General features: G+C 38.6%; 1 protein-coding gene across 1 annotated transcript in view; it reads left to right on the top strand.

Moving 5' to 3' along the window:
• Nucleotides 1-13,539, top strand: part of KDM1A (lysine demethylase 1A) — a 65,555-nt gene that overhangs the window by 31,450 nt on the left and 20,566 nt on the right. The window contains exons 4-9 of the mRNA XM_065528064.1: nt 116-249; nt 3,820-3,898; nt 5,439-5,531; nt 6,290-6,396; nt 7,837-7,918; nt 9,205-9,299. Of these exons, the coding sequence (XP_065384136.1) occupies nt 116-249; nt 3,820-3,898; nt 5,439-5,531; nt 6,290-6,396; nt 7,837-7,918; nt 9,205-9,299 (590 nt within the window). The remainder of the gene's footprint in view (nt 1-115; nt 250-3,819; nt 3,899-5,438; nt 5,532-6,289; nt 6,397-7,836; nt 7,919-9,204; nt 9,300-13,539) is intronic.

The following is a 13,539-nucleotide window of genomic DNA, read 5'->3' as shown; positions in this document are numbered from 1 at the left end:
TGAAAATTTTTTAATAAGGTCAGTCTTTGAGTGAGGCAAAGGAATTTGAGCATCATCACTACCCATTTTGTATTCACTTGAACTTTTCCTAGATGTCCTTTGCTTTCTTCGTTAGGTGTGGAGGGCGCAGCTTTCCAGAGCCGACTTCCTCATGACCGGATGACTTCTCAAGAAGCAGCCTGTTTTCCAGATATTATCAGTGGACCACAACAGACCCAGAAGGTTTTTCTGTTCATTAGAAACCGCACAGTAAGTTTCCATGTCAACTTTTTCACCTGGATTATAAAAAGTACGTATGACTTTGATAGAGCGTATGGGAAAAATAAAAAGGGAAGGAAGAATTCTAAAATTATCTATAATACTATTACCCAGAGATAACCTTTGTTAATAGTTATTTTTCATTTGGGTATTTTAAAAATGTGTATATAATTTTTGTTTTCATAAAATTGAGATCCTTCTTGGATACATTCTTGTGGATCCCTTTTATACTTCACAACCTCATAAATACACATTAAGAATATTTATTTAGGCCGGGCGTGGAGGCTCACGCCTGTAATCCCAGCACTTAGGGAGGCCGAGGCATGCAGATCACCTGAGGTCAAGGGTTGGAGACCACCCTGACCAACATGGCGAAACCCTGTCTCTACTAAATACAAAAATTGTCTGGGCATGGTGGCGGGCACATGTAGTCCCAGCTACTTGGGAGGCCGAGGCAGGAGAATCGCTTGAATCCGGGAGGCGGAGGTTGCAGTGAGTTGAGATCATGCCACTGCACTCCAGCCTGGGCGACAGAGTGAGACTTTGTCTCAAAACAAATAAACCCTTTAAGCATTAAAAAATATTTTAAAAATAATAATAATCACTTTGACCTTCCCTCTCAAGATAAGAGAAATCTTTACCCTTTTCTGCTCATCTTGTTCAACCTCTTCCTCTGGTTGAATGATTTAACTTCAGTGTCTGCATAATATTTTGTCTGACAGTTGGGTTATAATATAACTGCTGGACATTTGTTGCCAATTTTGCTTTATTATAATTAACTCTGGACAGTCTTATGCATTCTTGACTCTACCTATTATTTCCTTATTATAGAATTCTGGAAGGAAAACTACCTTGTCAGAGAGTTATGAACAGTTTTTAAAAGTTTTGTACATATTGCCAGATTTTTTCCCAGAAAGGCCGAACCAGTCAACCCCCCATTGCCCTGCCCATTTTTATTAAAACAGTGATAATCTGTGCTCCTATAACTGGCCAAAACCATCTTTGTTCTTTTTCATTTCTTGGATTACTGAGACTGACTGCTTTTCACATTGGTCATTTGTATTTCTTCTGTAAATTTTTCTTTCATATATTTTATTCATCAGGAATTCTTATTTAGCCATAGAGTAAGTAGATGAGGGAAAGATGCTATTCAGAACATATTCGGCCGGGCGCGGTGGCTCAAGCCTGTAATCCCAGCACTTTGGGAGGCCGAGACGGGCGGATCACGAGGTCAGGAGATCGAGACCATCCTGGCGAACACGGTGAAACCCCGTCTCTACTAAAAAATACAAAAAACTAGCCGGGCGAGGTGGCGGGCGTCTGTGGTCCCAGCTACTTGGGAGGCTGAGGCAGGAGAATGGCGTGAACCCGGGAGGCGGAGCTTGCAGTGAGCTGAGATCCGGCCACTGCACTCCAGCCTGGGCGACAGAGCAAGACTCTGTCTCAAAAAAAAAAAAAAAAAAAAAAAAGAACATATTCATGTTACTCTAGGGTGATACAACACAGAAGAAATTTACCTTGTGATTCAGCTAATTTGAATATGAATATAGCTTAGAGATGTCATTGATATGTCTGCTTTTTAGCCACCACCAGTTTCTTTATTTTGGCTATTAGATTGCAAAACCACTGCTTAATTTCGATTGTTAAATATCATTTAGCTAGAGCAATTGATAGGTTATCCTGGGTTTTTGTAAAACAGAAAAGAACAGTGAAGACAGTGAGTTTTTAAAACAGTGAACAGAAAATTCTTAGTGTGTAGTCTGAGGCTGATTTGTCTTATAATTGAATCAGTTTCTGTGTGTAGCATATCAATATTTGCTCTAAGTGGATTTTTTTTAAGACAAAATTGTCATTTTTTTTGTTTGTTTGTTTTATCTGAAGAGAGTTTTCACTTTTTACTTAGATTTGAGCGATAGATTTACAGGGATCTCTGTCTTCTCTGATTCACCAAAAGTCCAGATTTGGGGAAGGGTTTCCAAACCATGTTAGATTTGTGGTCTCTGGCTGTGAAACAGAATGTAAATCAACGTCTACTGCAAGAATTTTGTCAGTTCTCTAGTCTTAAACTATAATACTTTAAAATTGAAACTTTAGGATTATTGAACTAGACTGTGACCTAAGCGTTATTTTGTAGGAGGAGGAGGAAGAAGACTTGTGTTGGGCGTGAGGAACTTGGGCCCAGTGTGCACCTGAGGAAGTCCATTTACCTTACAGTGGCCACAGAGTAGAGTATCTGTGTAGATTTGGTTGTAATCCCTTAGTATTTGGTTTATTTACATATAGCCAAATTAATTTCTTCTTGGTTGAAAGTTGTCTTATGGAGCAGTCTTTTTAATTTTTAGCTAAGACTTAAATATAGTAGTATTTAGTTTGTCTTGCATTTTGCAAGTATATACTCACTTTGAAGAGAATTCATTTTAGAGCCCATTGATTGTATCATAATGTTTTTTATGTCTCATCTGTTTTTTCAGCAGTATTTGAAATAATTTGACTGCTCCTTTCTTCTTAAACACAGTACTTCCTTGGATTCAATAACTTAGTATCTGGTTTTTCTCCTGCCTCCCTGGGTGTCTTCTCTGATTGCTTTATAGGATGATCCTTAACAATTAGCCATTATGTGGACTATTTGGGAGTTCTTTCTCCTCTCGCCCTATTTTTTCCTCTGAGAATCCTTTTCAATGCATTTGACTTCAGTTATTACCCATAAGCAGATGACTCCAGACCTCCTCTCTCTTCTGAGCTCCAGACTCTATATCCATCTATTTTGTATCTCTTCTTGTTGGCTTGGAGCTGAACTCATTATCTTATTTTTTCTTTAAAGTGATTCCATTCATTGTCTGGCATACCAGCTAGCTTAGTTGTACCAAAATGGAGGTGTTGTCCTTGACACCTTTCTCCCCAGCCTCAGCATAACCAGCTGATCATTAGATTTTGTGGATTTTATCCACTTAGTATCTCTGGAGTCGTATAACTCGGGTTTAAATGCCAGTTGCTCCCTGCTAGCTGTATGGACTTGGCAAGTTACTCGGTGGTTTTCTCTTTTAGGCTAAATAACCCCGGCTTCTTCAGTAATTTACTTATTTGATACGGTTTTGTGTTCATCAGTTTCTTTGTCAGGAGTATAATCTCACTGTTTTAATTCAAGGAAAACCCATGTTTGGGGCCTTAAAGTTAAAAGGATGATTTTATTTATTTTTATTTTTTGAGACAAGCTCTTGCTCTGTTGCCCAGGCTATAGTATAGTGGTATGATCATGGCTCACTGCACCCTCGACGTCCCGGGCTCAAGTGATCCTTCTGCCTTAGCCACCTAAATAGCTGGGACTACAGGCATGTGCTACCATACCCAGCCAGTTTTTATATTTTTGGTTGAGATGTGGTCTCACTATATTGCCCAAGCTGGTCTCAAACTCCTGGGCTCAAGTGATCCTTCTGCCTCAGCCTCCCAAACTGGTGGGATTATAGGTGTGAGCTACTGCAGCCAGCTAAAAGATGATTTTAAAGATGGTTAAATGACATATGTCTATTTGTATGTAATACAATTTATATCATTTAAATGCAGCTGCAGTTGTGGTTGGATAATCCAAAGATTCAGCTGACATTTGAGGCTACTCTCCAACAATTAGAAGCACCTTATAACAGTAAGTAGTGTGTTCAATAGGACTAATTTTGTACTGGATTGTGAAAATTGCTGTATTCTTCTAGGAGCCTCATGGTTCCTTGATAATTAATTTTTTCATTCATATTTCCATGTTATTTCACCTTGTGCTGTGCAAAAATAAGTCTTTTAGAAAACCTGTTTTCTATGTTTTTTTTCATCTTCTGGTCTTTAAATTGTGTTAACACATGAGTTCAAGAGATTGCTAAGTACTCTTCCTAGACCTGTTGTCCAGCTTTGATCCATGAAATACTTTGGCGCTTCATGGCTCACTATCTGGTTTTTTATTTTTATTTTTTTGAGATGGAGTCTGGCTCTGTGGCCCAGGCTGGAGTGCAATGGCGTGATCTCGGCTCACTGCAAGCTCTGCCTCCTGGGTTCACGCCTATCTCCTGCCTCAGCCTCCTGAGTAGCTGGGACTACAGGCGCCCGCCACCATGCCCGGCTAATTTTTTGTATTTTTTAGTAGAGGCGGGGTTTCACCGTGTTAGCCAGGATGGTCTCGATCTCCTGACCTCATGATCCGCCCACCTCGGCCTCCCAAAGTGCTGGGATTACAGGCGTGAGCCACTGTGCCCAGCCTGTCTGGTTTTCTTATTTCCGGCTTGCCACCAACAATGTCATGTGATGTTTTTGCCAAAGTAAATGAGTGTTATAACTACTTTGTGAAGGTTTGGTTTTATTCTCATTCCATTTGTGGTGGAATGAAATTCTTAAAAATTCTAAATTAGACAGACACAGTGATGTGCACCTATAATCTCAGCTACTCAGGAAACTGAGGTGGGAGGATTCCTTGAGCCCAGGAGTTTGAGTTCAGCCTGGGCAACATAGTGAGATCACTCTCTCTCAAAAAAATTAAAAATTAAATCAATACAATTCCAAAGTATGTGTTATACATTTTGGTCTACTTCACAGACTAATAGTTCTAAGAATCACATTGATTGATTGATTGATTGATTGACAGGGTCTCCCTCTGTTGCCCAGGCTGGAGTGCAGTGGCACATTCACAGCTCACCGCAGCCTTGATCTGCCAGGCACCATCATGCATGGCTAATTTTTTGTTTTTTGTAGAGATAGGGTCTCTACAGTGGTTTTTGAGATCTGATCTAGCCCGGGCTAGAGTGTATTGGTACAATCATAGCTCCCTGTAGCCAGGAACTCCTGGGCTCAGGTGATCCTCCTTCCTCAGCCCCCCGAGTAAGTAGGACTATGGGCATGCACCATCATGCATGGCTTATTTTTTATAAGGGGTCTTGCTGTGGGGTCTTGCTGTGTTGCCCAGGCTGGTCTTGAACTCCTGGCCTCAAGTGATCCTATCACTTCGGTCTCCCAAAGCCACTAGAATTATATGTATGAGCCACCGTGCCCAGCCTTAGAATTACTTTTTTAAAGGAGTCACATGACCTGAAGCTTAATGGAAAAGATGTTTGTAAGGACTTCATGATGGAGAAATAGAAGAGTTAGAAGAATATTGTTTAAACTGCTGAAAATAAAACCATGTTTTTAATCCGCTTATTCTGTAGGTGATACTGTGCTTGTCCACCGAGTTCACAGTTATTTAGAGCGTCATGGTCTTATCAACTTCGGCATCTATAAGAGGATAAAACCCCTACCAAGTAAGGACCTCCTACCTGGCTGATAAATTTTACATTTTTAAGTTACGGTTTCAGGACTGTGTATTATGTCTATGATGTTAGGATTTTATTTTGATTCATAAGACTATATTTTAAAATATTTCCAAGTTTATCTTACAAGTCAAGTTTAATAAATAATAAAAAATAAAGTCTCTGAATAAATGTGCATTTCCCTTAATTTCTAGTTTGATAGCTACTTAGTAAAAGATACTAGATTTCCAATTTAAAAAAAAGAATAAAACAGTAAATTTGTTAAAAATGAGAGGAGTTCATTTTGAGGTTTTTCTCTCATTGACCCATTCTTTATGTTTTCAACAGTTGCTTTTTTTAATGCTTTAATCATTTTTTCAAAAAGAAATACTAACTTAAGACTACAAGGGTAGAGGTTAAGGGAAATAGCTTATATGCAGAATGTGTCCTAATATAATAATGAAGCAGATTATTAACCAAATTAACTAAGAATCACAGATACTGAAACATATGCCTGAGGTAATGAGAAAATAAATCTTAGGATAGTGGATTTGATTTATAAATGTTCGACACTGAATTTGAATTCATAAGTTTCAGCTGTTCGTTCATTTGTTTTCAGGTAGTTTTCATATTTTGAAAATAACTCTGAATGTTTTACTTTGTAAGATATTATAATATGTTAAGAACCTAGAGGTTTTCATGAATAAGACTGTAAGTACAAACTTTTATACCTACAACAAAATACTCTTTTTTTCATTTTTTGCTTTTAGCTAAAAAGACAGGAAAGGTAATTATTATAGGCTCTGGGGTCTCAGGCTTGGCAGCAGCTCGACAGTTACAAAGTTTTGGAATGGATGTCACACTTTTGGAAGCCAGGGTAAGAATTGCCTTTTGAGTTTAGAGGCTTGACCTATTGGAAACATGGTAAGCAAATTATCTGTCGCAAATTAAGGAATTATACAACTTGAACTAAGTGAAATTGATTTGTAAAATAGAGTGTTTTGGATAGTGTTATTTATATTTTAAAGACTCATTTTTTCATATGAATGCTTTGAAAAGTGCTCTGTGAGGAGGGTTTTAGAGTATTTCTTTTCCTGACTGATATTTTCAGATCATTGTTTCTTGTAGTTAGCTCTTAAATTTGGGGCCTTCATGGACATATCTTTTGTTAGGAGGCAGTTATTTTTGGTGGTGGAACAGAGTGAATTCCCTATTTTTGATAAAGAAAAAAAGCTGCCTCTCAGGCAGGAACCATCTTTTAGAAGCCAAGATACTGTTTTTTTTCCTGTTAGTCCTAGAGAGAGAAATTGAAACAGGAGGAGCAATAAGGGATAATGACATACAGTAGGAAAAAGAGCATATATTAGGATGCTACTGTTCAAGCTATTTTCATGAATAATTTTTGAAATCTAATTATCTTCTAATGGCTTTAAACTGCTGATTTTTTAAGAGAGTATGGGGAAATTGAAATTAAATATTTTCCTGATACACTGTTATTAAAAATTTTATATATTCAGAAAACATTTTTGTGCACTTTGTACATTTTGTATTGAAAAATACAATAAGGAATAATAGGACCATTATGATTCCTACCCATGAGGAATTTATAATCTAGTGCGTAGGTTTTTGTTTTGTTTTGCATTTTTGTTTGTTTGTTTGGAGTTCCAGAGTATTCTTACATTATCTATAATCATTAAATTATCGCTAGAACTCAGCCGTACTTGAAAATCCCTGGTCAGCAGTGATAAACCTGGGCCTATTTAGGGATGAAAGGTAATGTGAACAGGCTATGTTCAGTATGGACCCTGGGCATAGGGCCGCACTGGAGAACCATTTGTCAGAAAAATTATCCTTCAGATTTTTCCCAGCTAATTTTGGGGATCAGGGTGTAAGAGTCAGATTACAGTGGTAGAAAGTTGGTATTTAAATAGTGTTGGGATTTGTGAACAAATATTTTCTATGTGGGTAGCCTCGTTCATCCTGTACATTAAAAGGTATTATAGACAGCCGGGTAGAGAGGTACCTGTGACTAAATATATCTTCCAACTGTCAAGTTGTTTTATATCACATCATTTAATTCTGTGTCATTTAGTTATATGACATTTAATTATATGTCATTTGTTGCCTGCTTCTCCTTCAAATAGTCTTCAAGTTAAACTTCATTTGTTCTTTGTGCCCATAGCACTGTTGATTGCATTCCATGTAAACTCTATATCTTTATTTTTAAATTATAGAAGACAGAGCCATGGTATATTACTATGGCAGGTTTGTGGTTAAAACACAATTGATGATTTTGGCTATTTAATTTCTGAAACAGGATCGTGTGGGTGGACGAGTTGCCACATTTCGCAAAGGAAACTATGTAGCTGATCTTGGAGCCATGGTGGTAACAGGTCTTGGTAAGTAGCTATTGGTTTGTCCTATAGTACGTGGTCTGAGACTCATAAAATAAAAAAAAAAATTTAAAGCCAGAGATGCAATTTTAAGGTGTATTGGTTTAGAATAGTTATCTTCTGTTACTGAGAGATATAGCAGTATGTGGAAAATGTAAATTGTACATATCTTTTGACCTAGAGTACCTCTTTCTAGTTCTGAGAAATTATCCTATGAAGATAAGTAGATAATGTGTTTGAAGCTTTTTTTTTTTTTTTTTTTGTGAGACAAAGTCTCGCTCTGTCACCCAGTCTGGAGTGCAGTGGCGTGATCTCCACTCACTGCAGTCCCCTCCTGGGTTCAAGCAATTCCCCTGCCTCAGCCTCCCGAGTAGCTAAGACTACAGGCACATACCACCATGTCCACCATGCCCAGCTAATGTTTTGTATTTTAGTAGAGGCGAGGTTTCACCATGTTGGCCAGGATGGTCTTGATCTCCTGATCTCATGATTAACGTGGCATTGTTTTTGTTTGTTTTGAGACGTGGTCTCGCTCTTTTGCCCAGGCTGGATTGCAGTGGCATGATCTCAGCTCACTGCAACCTTTGCCTTCCATGCTCAAGGGATCCTCTCACCTCAGCCTCCCTAATAGCTTGGAATACAGGCATATGCCACCATGCTTGGTTAATTTTTAATTCTTTGTAGAGATGAGGTCTCACTATATTGCTAGGCTGATCTGAATTCCTGGGCTCAAGTGATCCTCTCTAAGTGCTGGGATTACAGCACTGGTCTCGAAGTCCTGACCTCAGGTGATCCACCCACCCCACGGCCTCCCAAAGTGCTAGGATTACCACCATAATCCTATGTGGGCATTAGCCAGCTTGCCCATCCCTGGCATTGTTTTTCATAGCAGAATATTAGAAACCACAGATTAGAATATTATACCATGAGCAATATACAGCCACTGAAAATCATGTAGCTCCGTATTAGTGTAAAACAATGTCCACAATATATTGCTAAGTTGAAAAGAGATTATAAAACAGTACTTATTATGATCCTTTTGTGTGTGTCTGTAATTTTATACACTTAAAATCTGGAAGGATCTGTAATAAAATGTTACTTAGTGGGATTATAGGTAATTTTTTTGCACTCTTCATGTTTATCTTACATATTTTTACTTGGAGTGCTTTTTTGAGAAATAATTTACATACTGTAAGCTTTTGAGCATTTTTTGAGTAAAAATATTTTTTACTGTGAGGTTTTTGTTCTCTCTTCATAGGTCTATTGAATTTAATTGCTTGAGTTTTTTCTAGGAGGGAATCCTATGGCTGTGGTCAGCAAACAAGTAAATATGGAACTGGCCAAGATCAAGCAAAAATGCCCACTTTATGAAGCCAACGGACAAGCTGTAAGTCAAGGACAAACAACTTTCAACATTTCTTTGGTTTAGTTGAAAACAATTTTAGGAGGATGGTATGGATGAGCATATACATATATACACATACAGAGGTGTATATATATAAACTGAGGGTAGAGATGATGTGACGTTATTCTGATTGTTTCTTAACTCTGAGCTATGTAAGAAGGGATTATTGTATGTATACACATTTACCTGTCTGTTTAACATTTATCTTTAGATATTTAATGAAGGCTAGCTAGACAGTTAATCTTTTTATTTGGCTGTGGCCCCTTACTCCAAGGGACTTATGGAATTGAAACCTGATTCTTCGTTTTTTTTGTATTGTGCCTTCCATCATGTGCTTTAGCTCCATGTGTTCTTTATGACTTCAGTTTTGTGTTTATAGGCTAATATTTTTGATGGGCTAATAGCCAAATGGTGGTACTTACCCACATGCTTAGATAGGCTAAAGTATATTTGTTGACCAGAGGCATAGGAGCTTCCTATACTTAGTATGACTGTAGCATGGAACTGATGAATGGTATGGGGAATTGCACAGTTTAACAACTTTAAGATAGGCTTAAATTACGTAAGTCAGTCCTAATTTTTAGAAGTGAGTGAAATTCAAAAGTTTGTATTTAGCAGAAATTTTAGTGATTCCCTTTATCAAGATGAGAGCCCACACTTCTCAGGATATAAGCACATATTATCTTTATATCTGGGGAAAAGGGCGATTTCCTGTGTATACAGTGGGTTTAGCTACTGTTACTAAAAGTGGTAGGATCCCAACTCTTGAATTTTGTGTGATATGTTTCAAGGAACATTCTCACTTATTCCTATCTACCTTAAGGCTTTATGGAGTTCCTATCAAGAGAAGGGCAGACTCTCAGGGAATGCTTTGGTTTCCATCCCCACCATCATGGTCCAGATTTCCTACCAGTACTTGGGTGGGGTGGGTAACAGGAGGCTTCTTGCAGAATAAACTGAGCAGAATGAGAGAGAAAGGATGAAGCAGAGATTAACTCAACAGTTGAGTAAACTTCTCTTATTCTACCAAGATCTGTAAAGGATATAGAGATGAATAAGATAGTCCCTGCTATAGTGGTACTTGTACAGAAATAATTCTTTTTTCCCAACTTTTTATTACGGAAATTTTAAAACATGGACAGAAGTAGAAAGAGTACTGTAGTGAACCTGTTTTCCCAATCTTGTTTTATCTGTCCCATTCCTACACTTTTGAGTCCAGGGGAAGTCTGGAGTATTTTAAAGCAAATCACAAACATCCATAAATATATTAATACCAGTAACATAAAGTGAAAGCCAAGGATTAGATAGAAGAGCAAATTGCTGTGGAAGAACCAAGGTGGCAAGAGAATGTATGAAGGTGTGAGGGAAAGGGCACTAAGAGATCTGGAGGGAAGGAGAACATTTGTGAATGGCAAATCAGGATTGCAGGCAGAGGAGGCTTAAGTCTAAGCAGATAAGTCTGTAAAGGAGGATGGGATTATACCAGTGAGGGTAGGAAGATAGAAAATTTAGGGTGGGGCCATGTTGTAGTGGATGTTACTTGCTAGGCTTGATTATAGGTTGGAACTGGAGAGGTTTGAGAACAGGGGAAATGACATGATTAAGTCAGCATTGAAAGTATAATATTAGTAGTAGGTAATAAGTACAGAATTGAGGTGAGGAGAAGCAAGGCTCCAGAGTGGCTATTACAGTCATCAAGAAGTGGTAAGAGTCCACAGTAAAGATTAATCACTGATCATTGAGACACCATCTTTTTCTTTAGACTTTTCTGAATGTAGAGCAGGTTCATTAATTCTTTCTAACAGTAAAGAGAGAAGTTTTTTCTTTTCTTTTTTTTTTTTTTGAGACGGAGTCTCGCTCTGTCGCCCAGGCTGGAGTGCAGTGGCGCGATCTCAGCTCACTGCAAGCTCCGCCTCCCGGGTTTACGCCATTCTCCTGCCTCAGCTTCCTGAGTAGCTGGGACTACAGGCGCCCGCCACCTCGCCCGGCTAGTTTTTTGTATTTTTTTAGTAGAGACGGGGTTTCACCGTGTTCACCAGGATGGTCTCGATCTCCTGACCTCGTGATCCGCCCCTCTCGGCCTCCCAAAGTGCTGGGATTACAGGCTTGAGCCACCGCGCCCGGCCGAGAAGTTTTTTCTATTAGAGATACCCAGAGAAATGGACTGCTTTCTTAGTATTAGATGAGCTTTAGCGCATTTTTTAAAACACTTGTTTCTGTACCACTGCTGTCCTCAGGTGGGGCCTGCACTGGCTGCCAGTCTGTGAACTGTTGATTACCAGTGTGGGATGAAATAAAGAAATTACACTGCTAACCACACTGTTAATTCAGTTGGTGACTTTTTTTTTCCTGGTAGCAAAACTCTCAGTGAAGAAAGTGGTACATTGATTTATCCACATCTTACCAGGACCAGCCCTTTGAGTAGCGCTGTAAACAGTTGTTAACCTTGTGTGTGGTTTTCAGCATTTTGAATGCAAGGATATTTTTCCCAATGAAATTGGTAGTTGTCATTCAACTCTGATATGTATAGGATTTTTCTAAGTTGATACATTTATATTTGGTGCAGTAGCCAAGTGATAAGGAATATTTTAAACCATTCTCAAATTTGGGAATGGATTCTTTGCAGCTTTGATTTATGCTTGCCTTAGTTAATCAAATATAAGGCATGCTAATGTTTCTGTACTGCTGTCTCCAGTTGTCTGTCTCAGAGTAAGAATGGAAAACTGTTGACTAGTAAATTAGCTTTTTTTTTTTTTTTTTTTTTTTTTTTTTTGAGGCAGAGTCTTGCTGTATCACCCAGGCTGGAGTGCAGTGGCACAGTCTTGGCTCACCGCAACCTCCACCTTCCGGGCTCAAGTAATTCTCCTGCCTCCGCATCCTGAGTAGCTGGAATTACAGACGTGCCCCACCACGCCCAGCTAATTTTTTTGTATTTTTAGTAGAGATGGGGTTTCTCCATGTTGGCCAGACTGGTCTTGAACTCTCGACCTCAGGTGATCCACCCACCTTAGTTTCCCAAAGTGCTAGGATTACCAGCGTGAGCCACTGTGCCTGGCCTAAACTAGCTTTTGAACAAGCTTATAGGACAAGTACAAAGAGCCCCACTAATTTATGCTTGTAATTACAAATACGTTTCATGGCTTTAGCGATCTAAAGAGAGGTCAGTAGCTTTATTCTGTTATTGTGGGAGAAGAAACTAAAGCTTATAGGTCAGTAGCTTTATTCTCTTATTGCAGGAGAAGAAACTAAATCTCATAGGTCAGTAGCTTTATTCTCTTATTGCAGGAGAAGAAACTAAAGCTCACACGTGTGTTTGCCTAAGGTTATCATAATCAGTAAATTGAAGAGCCAGAATCCATTGCCTGGTGTTCTGGTTCAGATTCCCATACTTGTTTGACTACAGCCCGCTGACATTTCAGGGAAGATGGGGTGAGGTGAGTGTATGCACCTCTTTCTAACTGCCTGTGTGACGACATCAGCTAAGTCTCCTTCTCTGAGAGCTTTGTTTCAGTAGTTACTCCAGGAGCCAGCAAGGCCTACCTAAAGTAAAAATTCATTCAGTCATTGATTTTTCTTTAGTGAACTGTTGGATGAAATGGGGTTGGTTCTGTTTCTCCATGCTTTGTGGACAGCTTCAGTCAAAAAAAGACTGACTTGTTGGTTCTGTTGTTAGTACATAGAAATTAATGATATCATCCTGCAGAAGGCCAGAAAGTTACTCTGAGTTATATCACTAGTAATAATGTCTGAAGGACGTATCTGCATACCCAGACATTTTGCTGCTGTAGGAAAGGAATCATATAGCAAGTGATTTTTATTTTATGTCATTGTTTTAATCACAATCACAAGAATCCCTAAAAAAGTTTACCTCTGTTCTCTCTCCTACATTTGTAGCTAGTATATTGAGTTTCTGTGTTTGTTTTTGACAAGGGACATTTATTTTATGGCTTTGGATGACTAGAACAAGGACTTCCCTAGTAAACATATTAATTAATATGAGGGATATAATATAGAGATATAAAATAATGTAGGGATACTAAGCATATCCCTCTAAATAGAAGGGATCTCCACTACCTTAAGCCTATAAAACAATCAAAGCTAGTATAGCAGCTGCCTTCAGTTGATTGGTGATGGAGTTATACTCTGACCTATGCTGTCATCAGTAACAGCTGTAACTGGACATGGAGAAGGTTGGGAAATAGGGTAATTCATATTTCAGGGA

This window comes from Macaca fascicularis, chromosome 1 (assembly GCF_037993035.2).
Source record: "Macaca fascicularis isolate 582-1 chromosome 1, T2T-MFA8v1.1".
Lineage (NCBI taxonomy): Eukaryota > Metazoa > Chordata > Mammalia > Primates > Cercopithecidae > Macaca > Macaca fascicularis.
Note: the sequence above shows the minus strand (reverse complement) of the source record. Positions and strands in the feature narration are given on the sequence as shown.